Source organism: Falco peregrinus, chromosome 8, assembly GCF_023634155.1.
Source record: "Falco peregrinus isolate bFalPer1 chromosome 8, bFalPer1.pri, whole genome shotgun sequence".
NCBI lineage: Eukaryota > Metazoa > Chordata > Aves > Falconiformes > Falconidae > Falco > Falco peregrinus.
Window position 1 is genome coordinate 11,785,806 of NC_073728.1, and position 18,120 is coordinate 11,803,925.

At 43.2% G+C, this 18,120-nt stretch overlaps 1 protein-coding gene across 1 annotated transcript in view; it reads right to left on the reverse strand.

Annotated features, from left to right (window-relative positions):
• Window positions 1-18,120, reverse strand: part of UNC80 (unc-80 homolog, NALCN channel complex subunit) — a 129,877-nt gene that overhangs the window by 56,032 nt on the left and 55,725 nt on the right. The window contains exons 24-29 of the mRNA XM_055811761.1: window positions 17,758-17,893; window positions 12,583-12,716; window positions 9,595-9,760; window positions 5,858-6,061; window positions 4,249-4,349; window positions 1,056-1,253 (exon numbers count right to left, since the gene is read on the reverse strand). Coding sequence (XP_055667736.1) covers window positions 1,056-1,253; window positions 4,249-4,349; window positions 5,858-6,061; window positions 9,595-9,760; window positions 12,583-12,716; window positions 17,758-17,893 — 939 coding nt within the window. The remainder of the gene's footprint in view (window positions 1-1,055; window positions 1,254-4,248; window positions 4,350-5,857; window positions 6,062-9,594; window positions 9,761-12,582; window positions 12,717-17,757; window positions 17,894-18,120) is intronic.

An 18,120-nucleotide genomic window follows, 5' to 3' on the forward strand; every position in this document is an offset into this window, starting at 1 on the left:
TATAGATGAAACAACACACAGTAATGCACGGAGTTCTTTTGCTGCCTTTCATGAACACTGCCAGCTGCTCATCTCAAGCCTGCCTTCTGTAGGGGAAATGACTGCCTGTCTTCCTCAATAACTGACACACTACTTCTCTGTGTCAAAGGGTTACAGTTTTCAGCGAAGTAGAATCATTAGCTGTTGTTTCATATGCTCTGTGCTTTGTTCCATACAAGTACCCTTCGATTTTCCAACTTGACAGGAAACAATCTGCTGGTTGACAAAGAAATGTTACGAACTTTCTCCTACTCCTTCATTTTCCACTTACAGGGATGGTAACCTCTTTACTCAAATCTTCATGAGAATTTCGTGAACACTTTTGTTTTCAACATTACTGCAAAGTAGTTCAATGGCTCTACTATTACAAGTATTCAGAATAACTTAGTCTGTTGTGGTCAAGAACATGAAAGTATTAACCAACTGTTGACATGATTCAGTTGGTACCTGGGTGGGCACTTCACTGAAAGCAGAAATATATTTCCACTGAAGTTAAAGGCACCACTTATATGGCTAAAAAGGCACAATCTTGTTTGAATAACCTGATGAACTAGTCATTACAAATGTGCCACTAAAGAGACTAACATTAAATACTAATGCATATAATTCTTGGAACAGTTCTGAGAGTTTAGTCCTAAAAGGAAGAAATTATGCAAGATTTTAGAGGAATTTCAAGAGTGATTCTTACTAACAGATGAGGTGAACCCTGAAAAAAACAGAGATTGGACTCCAGGGGCTGAGAAGTAGCGGCCATTAAAGAACATTAAAATTTAAGTCAGGTTATAAGCTTTTAAACAACCTTATCAGCAACTGAGATTCTTCCCAATCAATACAGATTACGTTCCTTCCAGAATCCTAAATGACTTAATAGTTCTTTTTACAGCACAGCTGCATTTACAAGGGCTGTGTTCATTTTGTAGTGAAAGAACTGTTTGAGTACATTATGCAGTCCTTGAAGGTAATTATGACCTGCCCAGACAAACCCCAAAACATTCTGCTTTTTTTTATCTACTCACTTCCTTTTGTTTTTTGCCTCTTGCCACACTGTTCAACATGCTGTTCTCTCGCAGAGAGTCCACTGTGTCTCCATACAGGAGTTTGATGGCCCGGACAAGGCGAGCACAGGACCGGCTGTGATGGAGGTAGCAGTGTGGGTGACAGTAGTCAATGTGGGTACATATGAAACTTTGCTGGTTGCATAATAGGATCATAACCTTGGGGGGGGAAAAAAGAAGAGTTACTTATAGAAAGGGAATTACACAGCGAACTGCGTAGGACAGCCTGTGATGGGGACAGTCAAGCTAACTTGCCCACAGCCTAGCTGGGGAGCCGTGAAGCTCAACACAGCTTTTTGAAAAGACATGCGTGTCGGTGCAGAGCTCCGTACTTACAAGTGGTTTACAATCTAGCTAGGCATGGCTAAAGAAACACTAGTATTAACAAGGAAATGAAGAGACAGAGCTGCTGTAGATGTGGATGTTTGGCTGGTGGCAAGATTAAGGCTGAGGAAAACGGTATTCTCTCAGTTTGCAAAAAGCTGTTGTATCGTCACTCTGAGATGAGGGCTTAGACCAGAAATTGTCAACTACTCAATCATCATTTAAGCTGCAAACCCATCAAGTTTGAGGGTTAGTTTCCTTCAAGGAGTAGGAAAGGAAACATCTCAGTATGCTTTTGAGTAAGCTGTGCCAGTTGTTCTGCATATGCTTCCCTCACTGTGCTTGGGTAGGCCCACCCGGCCTGGCTTTATGTTAGTGGCTCAGTTACTACATCTAGTGGTGTTGCTATATGGAAACAAGGAGCTCTAAAAACCCATCTAAGAAACAGAGTAAATATCTGTGCATTTAGCTATTCTGAACCCTGCTTTGCCACAGTGGCACTGCTATTAGTCCCTAAACTAATTAAAGACAGCCTGAGGTAAGTCAAGACTTCACTGTCTACTCTCTGGTGTAACTCAGAGGGTTTCTTCCCAGAGGAGTGAAGCTCAGTCCAGCAGCTCTTTGTACATCGGGCTTCATGTTACACACAAACCCAGACACTTAGTAGTAGCACTCTGAGGAAAACACACAGGCAGCCCCAAGCCATTCATGCTGTAGGTATAACTGGCCTTTATGAATCCTCTTCTTCATCCTACAACCTAGTGCAGAAATGCTCAGAACTACCAGAAAGAAGCTATCTCACCTTTCCCATCCATTTATGGTCTGTGCAGCTGCAGTCTACTAGCTCTGTCAAGTAAGGCAGCCACTTCACTCTCAACCCTCAAATACTTAGGCTTCTAAAAAGTCAGGAGCTTGATTTAAAACAAGTCTGTGCTGCATATGCAGGATTCTTGTCTTTGCATGCCTGTTCTGGCCTCATGTTATTTTGGGGTCAATCAGGAATAACTCAAGCCAATAGTGTTGTATCAACATGCAAATGGTATAAATCTGATCAGCACTGTATAGCCTCTACCCAGCCTTTGCTCCACTGTTATAACTTGTAGTTACGGTACACTGACACAGAGTGAGGACATCATGCTCTGGGCTGCCATAAGGGACAGGCAGAGGAAATGCTGGTGCCTGTGTAGAAGCAACTGGAGCCAGTGATCCTTTTGAGTGGCTTGCTCATGACCATTAAGTAAAGCAGGTCTTTGTTTTGCCTGTAGTTTGAGTGACCATCCACCCGCACCTTCCTTCCAACAAACAAAAAGAGAAAGTTCTCATGCGATACTGGTACTTGCGTGGCATTAATGGAACGGGTGATTTTTCAAATCTTCCTTTCCTCTATGCAGGCTAATCACATGTAAAGTGAGACAAACATCTCAAGTTCCTTTCAGTTTATACCTCGTATTTATGAGCCCATGCATCCTCCTACATTGAGCAAATGCACCATGACTTATCCTAAGCTGCTAGCTAGGGAGATGCCTTTATCCTCGAGCAACTCATTACCTAGTACACACTCTCATGTCTAACATACTTGGTTTAGCACACTGGAATTTCCAAATGAGATCTAATCATTATGAAGAGCATTAGAGTACTGACAGAGAAGCAGGGTAGTCCAGGGATTGAGGAACTAGCTTGGAAGACATGACATCTAAATTCCCTGGCCTGCCACCCTCTTCCAAAAAAGACAACAATCAAGAACCGCTTCCGACATCACAGTATCAGATTAAGCCTGTTCTTGCCCACACCCTATAGGAACGGGGCAGTTGAGAACAGACTGTATGAAATACTTGCAGGAAAGAGGGGTATATCAACTCATTATTGGCAGTTGTTTTTCCCAAAGGCAACTCAGAAGTTAAAACTCATACATATATGTAGGATACAATCGATCTGTGCACAGGGAGTCAGTCCAACTTTTCTGCAATGCATGTGCACAAGGACACACTGACTGTACTGCACCATCACAGCGTGTCATGCGGCAACAGAGGTAGAGGTGGACAGTCCTTGGACAGCAGTGGATTGAACTGTGTAGACTTGCCCAACTGAGTTTTAGCATGTCTAAATCATAGGTACATAGGAGATGACCAAAATGCATGTCTTAGGCCCTGCATGATCAAACCACATTTGCACTGCTGTACTCCTCATTTGTTTGAGAGTCAAAACTACACAAGGCCCTGTTGTGTTAGACAGTGCGATAGAACGCATCTAATGGAATCAAAGAAAGTGCTCCAAAACATTTTTTTTCCCCACAAGATGCATAATTAAGTTTGTTGCCACAGAGTTAATGGAAATAAAAATATATAAAGTGGCTCAAAAAGGGGCTGGAAAAACTCCCTAAGAAAAATATTCTGGTAGTTAGTGAACACAGTGGTCACAACAGAACCTCCAGCTCAAATGCCATTTCCCAGAAGCTGGGAGCCCAGTTTACACTGTAGTCCTTTCTATTAGTCTTCCTGACCTACCCCCGCTACTAGCCATGCTGGAGATACTGAGCTAATGGATTTTTCAGCTGAAGTAACAAGTCTGTCCCTGCACCCCTAGAGAGAAATAGTCCCTTTTTCCTTACAAACTAAATATATGAAATAGATGGAGGAAGCAAGACAAAAACTTCCTGGGTTTAGTCCATTTTAGAAACAGCAGACGATTACCAATGGTTGCAGCTTGTTTACACTTGAGATCCTTGATGCTATATGGAGAAAGCACAGATTGTGATCTGGTTAATGCCAGCACAAAGGTATTCCTACTGAAAATGCCATCCTTGAGAGCACTGCTGGTGACTCATACTTACATGCAGCCACGACATGTTCCGATGATAGTTCTCCTCCGCGCCTGTGTTGCTCAGCACCTCGGGCTCAATGCTAGGCTCACTCGCGCTCCAAGGGCTCCCTTCTTCAAAAGAAAAATACCCAAAAGGTGGTTGTTTTTATTGCTCCCTATGTGCTTTAAGACTAAGGACAGCACTTGTAAGCCAGGCCAGCCTTGTGGGAATGGACCAGAGTACACAGAATATGCCACACTGGAAAGACTGCGTTTGGACGCCCCTCCCCAATCCTTGTACCATGCTGGCTTGACAATTACAAGAACCATTTAGACTTGGCTCACAGGCCATCTTGTCAGTAGCAAATGCTGCTCCCTCCCTGCTTTTTTCTTTAATGGAAGGGGAGAAGGTAAATGAAAAACGTCAGAAAAATTATTTGTACCATTCAGATGCTGCAAATGGTTGGTTTAGTGATCTGCATTGACTGGGCTCTGTGGTTAAAAATGTCAACAAAAATCCAACCAGAAGTGGCATCCAACTGGAAATGCCAATGGGCAACATCACTGCTAATTGCCCATGGAAACTGCTAATGTCGTGGGGATGAAAGGGGAAAAAAATCCTGATTCTAGCATGCTAGTCCTAAAGAACTCAGGCAAGGGAGATTTCTCCAGGAACTTCACTGATCCCTGTATTTCCTCCAGCTGTTGTATAACCTATAGGCTTCCTATAAAACTAACATTAATGCTGTTAAGAGATGGCTGGGGATGAATTGTGGTTAATCCTTTCTTTCCCTTAAGTGAACTGTGACTTGCCAAAGTCTACAGAACAGGTGATCCCAGTCTCCATGTTAACATATTGAAGCATCTTATGGGCAACATAAAAATGACCATTAAGCCTGGGAGGTTATTTCAGCTCCAAATGTATCCAAACTGTAGTTTTTTGTTAACACCCCTAGCAGAGGGAGCCCCTTTAGTTAAGCTGTAAAGGAGATTTCTCGTGGCAGGATGCGCATTTGGTTTCCATAAGATAAATATATGGTGATTCATCTTTCGAAGACTAAGGAAAGCATCTGCAAGCTGTAAAAATATATGTATATGCCAATATGCAGAAATATAGTATGTAGCATGTACATGTTATGTTCTACATATAGGAATATATATACTACATGTCACACAACATGTCAATGACATCATACCCTACACAGAATATGAAGGGCATGTCTTCACATATATATTTATCTCCTATCTGTTACTATGGACAATAAAATACCATATATGCATATAACCTCATGGATTCATTATATCATACAGTTTAGGGGTGTGTGTATGTGCATATACACACGTGCATATGCTCCCCTAAAGACAGCATGCGTTTGGCTGGCAGGCATCAGCATTCCAAGAGTTCATGCTCTAACACGGAGCTCTCGATTGACAACCTGTGCACGGAGCCAACGCTGCACCCGGGATTTGAACCATGTTCCTCCCAGGTACTAGTTCAGGCAGTCCCTACGAAGAAGCCTAGGTTTTTCCTAGCCTGCTGGGATGGGGGTCTCTCATCATTTCTAGCTCTGCTGCAATCACATCGAGAGTTTAGGTCCTGCCTACTGTCCCCTCCCTTTCCACCCACTCGTCTAAGTTACCTATATCAGTGACAGTGTCCCTGCTGTGGGACAGCTGCAGCTCCTCATTCTCAGACTCTGAGTCCTGCCGTGATAACTTGGTGCTCTTTAGGCTGCCGGCCCGGCGAATGCTGGAAAGGGAACCCCCCTTCTTCACCCGGAAACTGCGGGTTCCTTTAATCTGGAGCAAGCGGGAGCCTCCTATCCTGATCTTCCTGCTGGGAACTGTATTAAAAGAATAAAAAAGGACTTTTTTCCCCTTAATTTTTCCCCATTTAAAAAAGAAAGATATCCTGGCCCTCCCCTCCCTCCCGACCCGCTGCTGCCAGCCTGTATTGCAGCGTCTTTTTCTTCTACCAAGGAATGTGGGGCCAGAGCCTCCCTTCCAAAGCCACCGCCAATGCAGCTCTGTCAATCAGGCAGTAAAGATGCTTTACGGAAATGTGTTCAGCACCTCATTTCCTGGAGACCTGGTACGTCACCTCAGGCCTTGTCTGTATTTGGAACTAGCCCTCGTTCAACCACTAGCAAGTAGAGTCAGCTGTTCTAATAGAAACCCAAAATATGGACAAAGAAAACCTACGATTTACACCAATTTGAATCAATTCCCGACAGGAAACAGGATCTGCCCAAAGGATGTAAATTGCAGTTTTCTTTGCCAGCCCCTGGGGTTTACATTAGTGCAGAATCACCTCTTGCTAGGGATAGATGGCTGAATCCCAAGCATGAACAAGGCACCATGGACAAACCTATTTTCCTGTGGGCCTGGGTTCTGTAAACCTCACTGAGCTCTGCAGTAGGATCAATTATTTATTCATACAGCACGTGTGACTGCAGAAGAGTAGTCTGCTTCATGAGGTTAGCACGCAAGGCTTCTTTGAAGTAAGATTTGCATAAATCCGTGTCTCTGCATGTTACTCTTCGTCATTAGAATGCTTTAGAGGAAACGGGAGCACGTAGATCCTCTCCTTCAGACAAATCAGCAGCTTTCAGGCATTAACAACATCCATTGACACTCTGCATTTTTGATGAGCACAGACATGAAATGGTTCAATGTTCAAAGCACCAACCGTTTGCACTTTCATTCTCCTTTTAGTTCAAAGGCAGTACATGGCAGAATGTCAGTCCAAATGTTGCAACACTCAGTCATTTTACTGCAGATCTAATCAGGCAAGGCCATGTGTGATCGATTACCTTTTGGTGTGTTGTTGAGAATGAACAGGATACAGCTTTTTGGATACCACGGGAAAGCAAAATACTTTAATAGAATTGTGGTTTGGCTTCAGGAAAAATCAAACACACCTTTACTCCTGAGAGTGCCCCTAATTCCTCCAGAACCAAATTCCCACTCCCATTTCCAGTGGCTAATGTCCTGGCCGAAGACAGGTGGATAGCTTTTGAGAGCTACTCCTCAGTCCTCGTGAATGAGCTGGGCAAATCACTGCTGAGTGACCAGAGAATCTCCCTCCAAGTGACCACGCTGAGTTCCTTAGCAATCTCTACTGCTTGAATTCTGTTCAGATTAGCCTCAATACAGTGGCTCAGTTCCCCTGAACACCAAACCACTTAAACACTTGTAACTGCATTGCATGAAGTCTGCAGAACCCCATTTTAGCACACAAATACTATATATGATCCTCTGAGAGCTTGCCTCTACCTAGCTTTAGTGTCTGTATTTCAGACCTACCTGGAGCAGATTCTATACAGTAAACTCGTAGCTTTTGGATAGCTGTTAAGCCACACCTGGGGTAAGCAACGAGAGCAAAGTTTTTAACACTCCGGAAAAAATGAAAGGAAACAGATTAGTACTTATTAAAGAGGTTGAGGTAAAGAAACCTGTCACTGCAGGCAAGAAAAATTTAGTTACATTCATACAGCATTTTCTTATCTAGAAGAGTGCAGATTATGAAAGATGCCTCAGCATCGGTTATGTTTGGCCCAGGCGGATCCCCAGAAGAATATGCTGTGGCCAGAGACAAGAACATCATTATTGTAATTTTAAATATAACATTATCTTGCATTTATTTACCTTCCAAAATACTGCAAATATATTTTTCCTAGAGTATATTAGTATATTAGGATTCAGCCTTCCTACCAGAATCACTTTTCCCATCTCTAAAATGCATTAAAGAGGCAATTTTAGTAAAGGAATACTACATGACAGCTTAGGGAAAAGGGAGAGTGGGGAAAAAAAAAATCAAGCTCAAACTGCAGGGAAAATGTATTTTGACAGAGACAAGGATGTAGAAAGCTAATACTGTCTTTGCAAAAATAACTCAATTCTGCATGATGCCTGTAGCACAACAACACATGAAGGAAAACCTAAGTCAGCATTGTCTCTAATAAAAATAGGACAATTAGAGACCAGCATTTTCCAGCAGGACTGTATGCTTATAGGCACTCTCCCACTCAGGTAACATCCCAGTGGATGGGACTGCTGCCCGAGAGGCTGAAAAGTTGTTTCAAGTAATCGACACAACTACCTTCAAAAAAACCCAAGCCCCAAACAAAGTTTTTCCTCATCTAAATAGTTAGAGGCATCTTATCCTACTGATCTTAGACTGTCAGACAGACCATAAGGCTGTGCGCTTCTCTGGGCTGCCAATATACCAAGGGTACAAAAAATGGGGTTGAGCATGAGTTTATCCAGCTTTCTCAGGTGGATACCTCGCTGTCTTCATGGGCTGTCTCACCTGACACAATCTTGGAGGCAGTTTTACACCATGTGAGTCTTGGATGCAGTTCTGATATTTTCTCCAGTAATTGTGGCAGGGTCACAGCTGAAGACAATGCAAACTTTATCCAAATCCCCCTGAAGTCAGTAAAAGCTCCTCTGAATCATTAATACACATTACAGTTCCTAGAGGATAACCAGCCACAGACTCTATCCTTTTCAAATGATCATCAAACATTTATCCTTTTCAAGCAATCATCAAAATTATCATTCAAACATCCACACCTTTATATGGCTATTATGAGACAGAATTTAAACAGTTCTACAAGACTTTTTAGAGGGAGAATCATTTACAGGTAACTGCCTAGCAGTTTAGCCACTAATTGCAAATACGCACGATGACTGTCTATTGTATTGCAACACTTGTACCATCAGATAGTATGTGAGTTTTGCATGAGATGGCTCAAAAATGGAAACAATCTGCTGTTCTCAGCAAACACAGTGAGCTTGAGGTTTGCTTGTACAGTATACAATATGTTGGTAACAATAATCTGCTAGCCATCAAAAGCCACACATGTGTGTGTTTTTCATGTGGTAGCAAAGAATTCAAGAGATCAAGTGATCAACCACTAATTCTGTGAGATGCCATGACTTCCAAACCAGTACAAATTTTCACAGAAAGATCACAGTCTTCCCTCTGTGGTTTCCCCAAAACTAAAAACTGTAATCAGAATAAAAACCAATCAAGAACACTTTTGATCTTTATTTTTAAAGTGAATCAAATAGTGATGCTTCTCTCAGCATCTCACTGAGAGACAGTTTGAATCAAGGCATCCTCCTTTTTAGAAATCTTGCAATGCTCTCAATCGGTTTCAGTCATAGCAGTGTTTCGTAAAATTTAACATCTTTGCTTCTCACATTTATTATATTGAACCCAGAAGGCCAGAAGCATCTCAGAAATGATTCAAAGCCACGTGACTCCATGGCCGCCTGCTTTTTAACACAGTCTATGCAAATGAAAACATAAAATCAAGCGCCACTTCACAAGCCCTGAGAATACAAAAGCCTCATTGTGCTGACAAACCTTTTTTCTCCTCGAAACCAGCCTCAGATTTGAGGGTGTGGCTGCTGCTGTGCAGGGAATCCTTTGAATCTTCATTTTCATCCAGAACCCCAGCAAAGCTGATCTTTCTTTCATACCTGTGCCGATCCATCTCAGGGTCCAGACGCAGCCTGCAGCTCTCCAGATCCTGTATCAGAATGTAGAGACCACACAGATGTGCGAGCGGTATGAGCCCCCATGCTTTCCACTGCAACCACAGAAGCTTCAGGAAGAACCGCTTTAGATGGGAATTTATTTCTACCACACAGTTCTCCATCTACCCTGACATTTTCTAATCCAGCTATTCTTTGAGCTTGCAGCGCACTGAGCCATGCTATCAGGATGGAAGAATTAACAGGTGTTAACACACGGGCCTGGTGAACAGTGCTGAGTGAATTGGCACCCTGTCTGCAAGTTCACAAGAGGGAAAACACATAAATCACATAAATGGTCCCTAATGGATAGGTGGCAATAAAAGGTGACTGTTGCCCAAGATGTGGGGAGGATGGTTAGGTCTCTGCTCCAAAAGGCTCCTTGTCGTTGGTTAGGGAATGCATTGCTACTGTACTCATCAGAGGCAGAGAAGCTGAGAGAAAGCTAGCTGCAGTGTGACAGCCGTGACAGCATGGCCCACAGAAAGCTTTATGTGTGCAGATCAGGCTGAAGGGACACAGAGGAAAACAGGGAGTATTAAAAGCATTGACTGCACTTAAATTCTAGAAAACAAACACCATTGCACCAGAGAGAAACTACTTTGCACCCTCATTTTCTCCTTTTAACAGAAATGGCATCATTTGTGCAATCTACTGGCTACCAGCTTGGGCCAAAAAAGCAGAAGTCCTAAAATCCCACAAGCTATGGATTATCATCCACTTTCTCTAACCACAGCTAAAAAAAGAGAAAGAATGACTGCGAACTCCCACGCTGGCAAACACAGTTAAAATGCCGGGCTCTTTTAGAACACCAGTTGTGCTTTTTGACTGGGGATATCATCAGCTTTGAGATCTCCCCACCCAAGATGGAACGAGCTAAAATCTAAGATGACACAAAGTTCCTTGCTGTGGATAAATGGTTGATGAATGTGAATGATAATATCACTGAATTTATCCAAAAATTCCAGATAAAATTCTGTAGGCTCAGGAGATCTTATACTGGAATTTGCACACAAAACTCCCATAGAAGTTACTGTGAGTTACTTGGGTAGTGACAAAGCCTGCTACTCTAAGAGTGGGTTTGAAAATAAATACATAAATAAAAAATGGTCTTCTCAAACATATGTTCTAGACTGAGCTGTGCTGAAATGGGTTAACTAGCCTATCTAACACCAGCTGAAGTTCCCAAACCATTTGCAGTCAGCTTTGCATCTCCAGGGAAAATTATAAGTGATTGTCAGAAAAGCTAAGAGTTGATTGCCATAAGGGAAATATTTTATTTTCCTCAATAACAAAACCTGGGATATGAAAAGTTGGGTGCCTAAAATAATGGTCTGTAGTATCTCTAGAATTGAAAACTTCCATGTTTTTGGTTTTTGGGGGTTTTTTGGGTTTTTTTCTCCATACAAAGTTAAAAGCAGCACTCAATGGCCGTTTTCTCTAATAGGCTCTTGCATAATGTGACCTTAATGTTTCTTCTGCCTACGCATCACAGAATAATTCCTCCTCCTTCTATCCCATAAACAAGTCTGGAAAGCTATTAATCAGTTACATCTCTGTCTGGCACAAAAGCACAAATTCTGTTGACCTTCATTACCCAGCATATTCTTAGTTCCAAGCCTAACTACTTAACTGAAATGAATTCTAAACCCTGGTATTATCCTGCTTTTGGACGCAGTCATTTATTACATGGTAAAAATATCAAGAAAGTGTTTAGGAAGATTTCTGCTGAATTTATCCCTGTTTTTTAAAATTGGCCTTCTTGCATACCTGGGGGCTGAGTCACTTCATCATAGGTCATCTAAAGCCTTTGAAATAAATTTCATAACTTAATTACAGTAATGCTCAGCCAAATCAGCCTGTCAAGCACAACTGTCATCAGCAAAATATGATCTAAGTGTCATTAACAAAAACTGGAATAGCAGGGCTAAAGCCTTCGTGTTCACTTGGAAATTTAACTTCTCATTCTTTCTTCATAATTTTTATCCTGATTTCCTAATGAAATCAGGCTTATAAGATGAAACTGCATGTTTGCCACTCAGTTCTTGTCTCATGCCATTCTCACCACCTCTAAAGAGCTGATGGTCACCTTCAACCCAATTTGACAAAAGATAACTGAGTGCCTGTGTATTTTGTGAAACAACAGACTGAAGGCAGCATTAAACCACATTAGTCATAAGAAAATCCACACAAGAGTGAACCACTGGAAATCAGGTTTCATGGGCTCTGCTATTCACAAAATTAGTTGTCACCTATCAGTCATTTAGCTTACTATTCATGTCAGGATTTGTCTGTGCCTCTCAGTCACACAGAGACTTTCTTTCCTCACTTCTTTTGTCTCTTTTCTTTCTCCCCCCAAGTCCCTTCAATTCTGTTGTTTAACTCAAACGAAAAATCTGCAAGTTTTAAGCTCCAGCAAATTCTCTGTAAACCATCCTTTTCCTGTCTTCTATCTGCCTTGTTCAGTTCTCTGTCAACTGGCCCTCCTAATCAGCTAGGTAGCACATGAGCTGTCACCTCCTGCAGTCCATCTCCCACCCCTCTCAGGTCCCCCACACTAGTTTCTCAATCCATCTGCTACCCTCTTCTCTATTCTGAAACTTTCTTGAACTTCCAGTGCATGTGCTTCCACAGTCTTACCTTCTTAATCAACCCATTTGAGCGCCCTGCCCATCTTCCATTCACCAGACAAGGGCTCCTTTCTCCCCGTCAGAGATCCACTTGAGTCACTGCCCCACCCTGCCTCTCCTCAGACAGGCTCAGAGCCCAATGACTTTGGTGGCCATGGCTCCTTCTCCACAGTGTGTTGTCCACTTACCACAAGAGGCTCAGTACGTGGCCTGGGCATGTAGGGAAAGGTCTCTCGGAGAAAAGTGGTTATCTCCAGGAGAAGCTGACAGGCCGCCATTTTCAGTGCAAAAGGACAACAACATTTGGTAGGGTTCACAGTGCCTGGGAAAAAAATATTTCTATGGTGAGCAAGGGGATTACACAGAATCCGGAACCAAGAGGTGATTGACATTTTCACATATGGTGCACAATGCAAGCTGCACTAAAAACAAGGAGAACCCAGACTTCTCTCTATGCTACTATTCCTACACTAAAAGTAACAGTCAAACAAGTATGAATCCATGTATTTACCAGCATATGCAACAGTACTAACACACTGTAGTGTACTATAGCATGTATTATATTTTGTTGTAGTGAAGTAACACTGTAGTGTACTATAGTATATATTATAGTGTATTACGGTGAGGTACCTACTAAACTAACATGATCTTACAGCATTTTATATACACCTCTTTTAAAACTTAAACAAGTTAACAGGTAGACACCCTTCTTCCTGTTTACAGTTTTGCATTCAGCCAAATATGCAGTTCTAGAAAAGAGTCACTTTCAAATATAGGAAAATTTCTCAAAACACGTGGAATTATGACTAGCCAGCAAAGAGGTACTGTGCCTGTTATTAATTACTACCCTGATAACTGGAAAAGACAGCCTCCTTTGAAGTCAGGCTTCTTTATTTGTGCAGCGAATCCAAGTGCTATTTAGAGATAATCAAGGAAAAAAAATTCAAAGTGCTTAATCAAATTATCCATTCAAATGCTTAACATAAAACAAAACTGGGAAAGGGAAGCAGGATTATCAAAATACTTGGAGTTTTGTCTCAACTGCATCTAAACAATCAGCTTCAAAAGCCTTATACTTTGTAACCCATCTAATGCCATTCAAAGCTTGAGAAGTATAAAGGTTTCTTCAGTGCTTGATCAATTTGAAAAATAATGTTTAGGATAATGGACAGGGAAAAAAAATAATAAAAATAAAATTAGTTGTAAAATCAACTGACCACACCCATTTTTTAATAATGCCTGATATTACCATCTACATACATTTCAGAGATATTTGTGTTTTCACTTGCTTTCCCCCATGTATGATCTAATTACTTTTGGCAAAGAAACAGTCTGAACCAAACAAGTGAGAGGACACTGCATGGATCAGTTAAAACCACATTAACTCTGTGATGCTTGCTAATTCCTCTGTATGCATTACCAGTAATGAATTATGTATGGACTTTGTAGGGACTAAAATAATCTGAACTATCAGATACAGATGAGACGTACAGTGTAACGGAATATCCAACTGCATATTTTATTCTTCTCAGTCTACTCCCAACAGCACACAGGGCAGCTTTTGGAAAGTCTCTGCCTTCATCAGGAATGCAAATCAGTTATTTTCAGACCCTGGCTTTCAGGAGAGTACTTAAGCTTTTAAATGGCTTGCTAGACCACAACCTGTTCTCTCTGTTTACTTCTTTTAGGCAACCCTTTAAAAAAGCAGTTCCACACCCCCTTGAGTGCCTAGTATCTGTGGCTGAACAGGGACAAGAAAGTCTATTCTGTCACTCAGTCATGGAAATGCAGTTGTTCATTCATGGTGCAGAAAAGGGGAAATTTCGGGTGCACCCACCTCCTGCTTTAGATATATCTCCTAGAGGGCAAATAAAATACCCAGAACAGCCACCCACATTCACGTAGCTAGCACTAGCACACTACAGTGGCACATATGAAGGTCTAGCTTAGGGCCAATACCTTCTCTTGAGATTGTTTCCCACAAGTGCCATTCCACTGCTCCCAGTTACTCCTCTCTACTCCAAAGTGGGCCTGTATGCAGTAAGAACAAACCCAGAACCACAGAAAAAGAAACCAGAAGATAAAACAGTGCTAGCACACTACATCAATGGTGAACAACAGTACATGTACACAGGAACCTGTACATTACAGCACACACATATATACAAATGACATCTGGAGAGGACATAAACTTTGATACCACCTTCACCTACATCTACAACAGTATGTGCTTGACTTAATTTGTTTTAATTCACAGTGTTTTTTATAATTTGCATGCCTATCTAGACTTTCAGAATCAGTGATCTGTCACCCCTCCCACCCATACATGCACACAGGCACAACTGTGTGTGTTTTACTCATCTTGTTACACAGATTTTTAATGATACTTTTTATACCACTGTACTGTATTTCTGTCTGAGAATCAGGCAAATATACTGAAGTCAAGATTTAAAAGCCTCTGGTAGAGCTGTGCCAATTCACATCAGGTAAGGAGATGACTCTTCAATGTTAAGAAACAGAAAAGCAGCTAATCTTATACAAATGTTCTGGCAGAAATAACTGGGAAGAATGGGAGTCTGAAGCACTTTTGGCACTTGGGTGACAGAAATTCGACTCAAGAAATAAATTTTTACCCTGCTTATAATTGCAGTTGCCAGTATACATACATATATTTGCTAGCCCTTGTACTTGTGGGGGACTTCAATCTACCAGATGTCCACTGGAAATACAACACAACAGAGAGGAAACAGCCTGGGGAGGTTCCTGGAGTGTGTGGAAGATACTCCCTGACACAGCTGGGCAGGGAGCCAGCCTGGGGAGATGCCCTGCGGGACCTGCCGTTTGCAGACGGGGAAGGACTGGTGGGTGATGTGGTGGTCGGAGGACATCTTGGGCATAGTGATCATGAGATGAGAAAGGTTTCAATTCTTGGAGAAGTTAAGGAGGGTGCTCAGCAGAACCGCTGCCTTGCGCTTCCGGAGTGCTGACTTTGGCCTGTATAAGAGCCTGGTTGGCAGAGCCCCACGGGAGATAGCTCTGAAGGGCCAAGTGGTCCAGGAAAGCTGGACGTTCTTCAGGAAGGAAATCTTAAAGGCACAGGAGCGAGCTGTCCCTGTGTGCCGAAAGACAAGCCAGCAGGGGAGAAGACTGGTCTGACCAAACAGAGAGCTTTGGCTGGAACTCGGGGAAAGAAGGAGTTTACCACCTTTGGAAGAAGGGTCAGGCACCTCTGGAGGACTGTAAGGATGTCACGAGGTTATGCAGGGCAAAGATCAGAAAGGCGAAAGCCCAGCTAGAGCTCAGGCTGGTCACTGCCATAAAAGATAACAAAGAATGTTTTTACAAATCCATTAGAAAAAAATGAGGGCCAAGGATAATCTGCATCCTTTATTGGATGTGGGTATGGGAAACATAGTGACAAAGGCTGAGGTTCTTAATGCTTTCTTTGCCTCAGTGTTTAACAGCAAGACCAGTTACCCTCAGGGTACTCAGCCCCTTGAACTGGAAGATAAGCATGAGGGGCAGAATGAAGCCCCCACAGTCCAGGAGGAAATGGTCAGTTACCTGCTGCTCCACTTGGACACACACAAGTCTATGGGTCGGGATAGGATCCACCTGAGGTTACCGAGAGAGCTGGCAGAGGAGCTCACCAAGCCGCTCTCCATCATTTATAACAGTTCTGGCAAACTGGAGAGGTCCCAGAAGACTGGACATTAGCCAATGTGATGCCCATCTACAAGAAGGGCTGGAAGGAGGATCTGGAGAACTACAGGGCTGACACCCTGACCTTGGTGCTGGTGAAGGTTATGGAGCAGACCATCCTGAGCACCATCATGTAGCACATGCAGGACAACCAGGGCATAAAGCCCAGCCAGCATGGGTTTATGAAAGGCAGGTCCTGCTTGACAAACCTGATCTCCTTCTATGACAAGGTGACCCACCTAGTGGATGCAGGATAGGCTGTGGATTTTGTCTACCTAGAGTTCAGTAAAGCCTTTGATACCATCTCCCATGGCATTCTCCTGGAGAAACAAGTTGCTTATGGCTTGGACAGGTGTACTGTTTTCTGGGTAAAAACCTGGCTGAATGGCTGAGCCCAGAGAGTGGTGGTGAATGGAGTTAAAGCCAGTGGGCAAGCCGGTCACAAGTGGTGCTCCCCAGGGCTCAGTATAGGGCCCAGTTCTGTTTAGTATCTTTATCAGTGATCTGGATGAGGGGATTGAGTGCACCCTCAGTGAGTTTGCAGATGACACCAAGTTGTGGGGGAGTGTTGATCTGCTGGAGGGCAGGCAGGCTCTGCAGAGGGATCTGGACCCATGGGCCAAGGCCAGTTGTACAAGGTTCAAGAAAGCTCAGTGCTGGGTCCTGCACTTGGGTCACAATAACCTCACGCAGCGCTGCAGGCTTGGGGAAGAGCAGCTGGAAAGCTGCCTGGTGGAAAATGACCTGAGGGCGCTGGTTGATGTCTGGCTGAACATTGGCCAGCAGTGTGCCCAGGTGACCAAGAAGGCCAACAGCATCCTGGCTTGTACAAGAAACAGTGTGGCCAGCAGGACCAGGGAAGCGATTGTCCCTCTGTACCTGGTTGGCACTGGTGAGGCCGCACCTCAAATACCATGTTCAGTTTTGGGCTCCTCACTACAAGAGGGACGTTGAGGTGCTAAAGTGTGTCCAGAGATGGGCAATGGAGCTGGGGAAGTGTCTGGAGCACAAGTCAGATGAGGAGTGGCCGAGGGAACTGCAGGTGTTTAGTCTGGAGAAAAAGGATTCAGGGGGGACCTTATCACTCTCTACAACTACCTGAAATGAGGTTGTAGGCAGGTGGGGGTTGGTCTCTTCTCCCACATAACAATTGACAGGACGAGAGGAAAGGGCTTGAAGTTATATCAGGGGAGGTTTAGATTGGATATTAGGAAAAATTTCTTCACTGAAATGGTGGTCAAGCTTTGGAACAGGCTGCCCAGGGAGGTGGTGGAATCACAAACTCTGGAGGTGTTTAAAAAAAATGTGTAGATGCAGTGCTTGGGGACATGGTTTAGTGATGGACTTTGCAGTCCTGGGTTAACGGTTGGACTTAATGATCTCAAAGGTCTTTTCCAACCTAAATGATTCTATGATTTATACAGGAACTGCAACTCACTGTCCGGTTTCCTGCCCTTTTCCTTCAGTTTCTCAGTGCTGCTACCCATCTGTCATGTTGTACATCTAGGCACGGAAAGAACAGGGGAGAAAGCTGGGGTGAAGGTGAGGGACTGGGAAATACAGCTGGGTGGCAAGAGGATGAAAAGAGAAGAAAAATTAAGTGCTCCTAAAACAGAGGTTCTTACAAGCGGGGGTTCTTGTAGTAAAGGGAGTCTCCTTACTGTCATCTAAAAAGTCTTCTTCCTCATCCTCCTTTCTCAGGCGCCTCTTGGTCTCCTCATCATAAATGAGGCCCAGCAGGTTGGCAGGGCTCTCACTCTCAGCATGGCACAGCTCGTTGAGGCGGACGCCGATTGCCTGCAGACAGGTAGGAAGAGAAAGCACAAGGAGGTGAGAATTTCAGGCCAACTCACTGGTGGTCAAGGGCTTGGCCCATGCAGGCTGTGGAGATGTTCCAGCCAGAACAGAATGTCCTGGCTTTTCATCTGTGAAGTACAGTAAAGTAGAGAAAGAGATGATAGAAGATTAATTACTATGAAGACCATAATTTATTTCCCCATTTTTTAATCCAAAATTTGCAAACA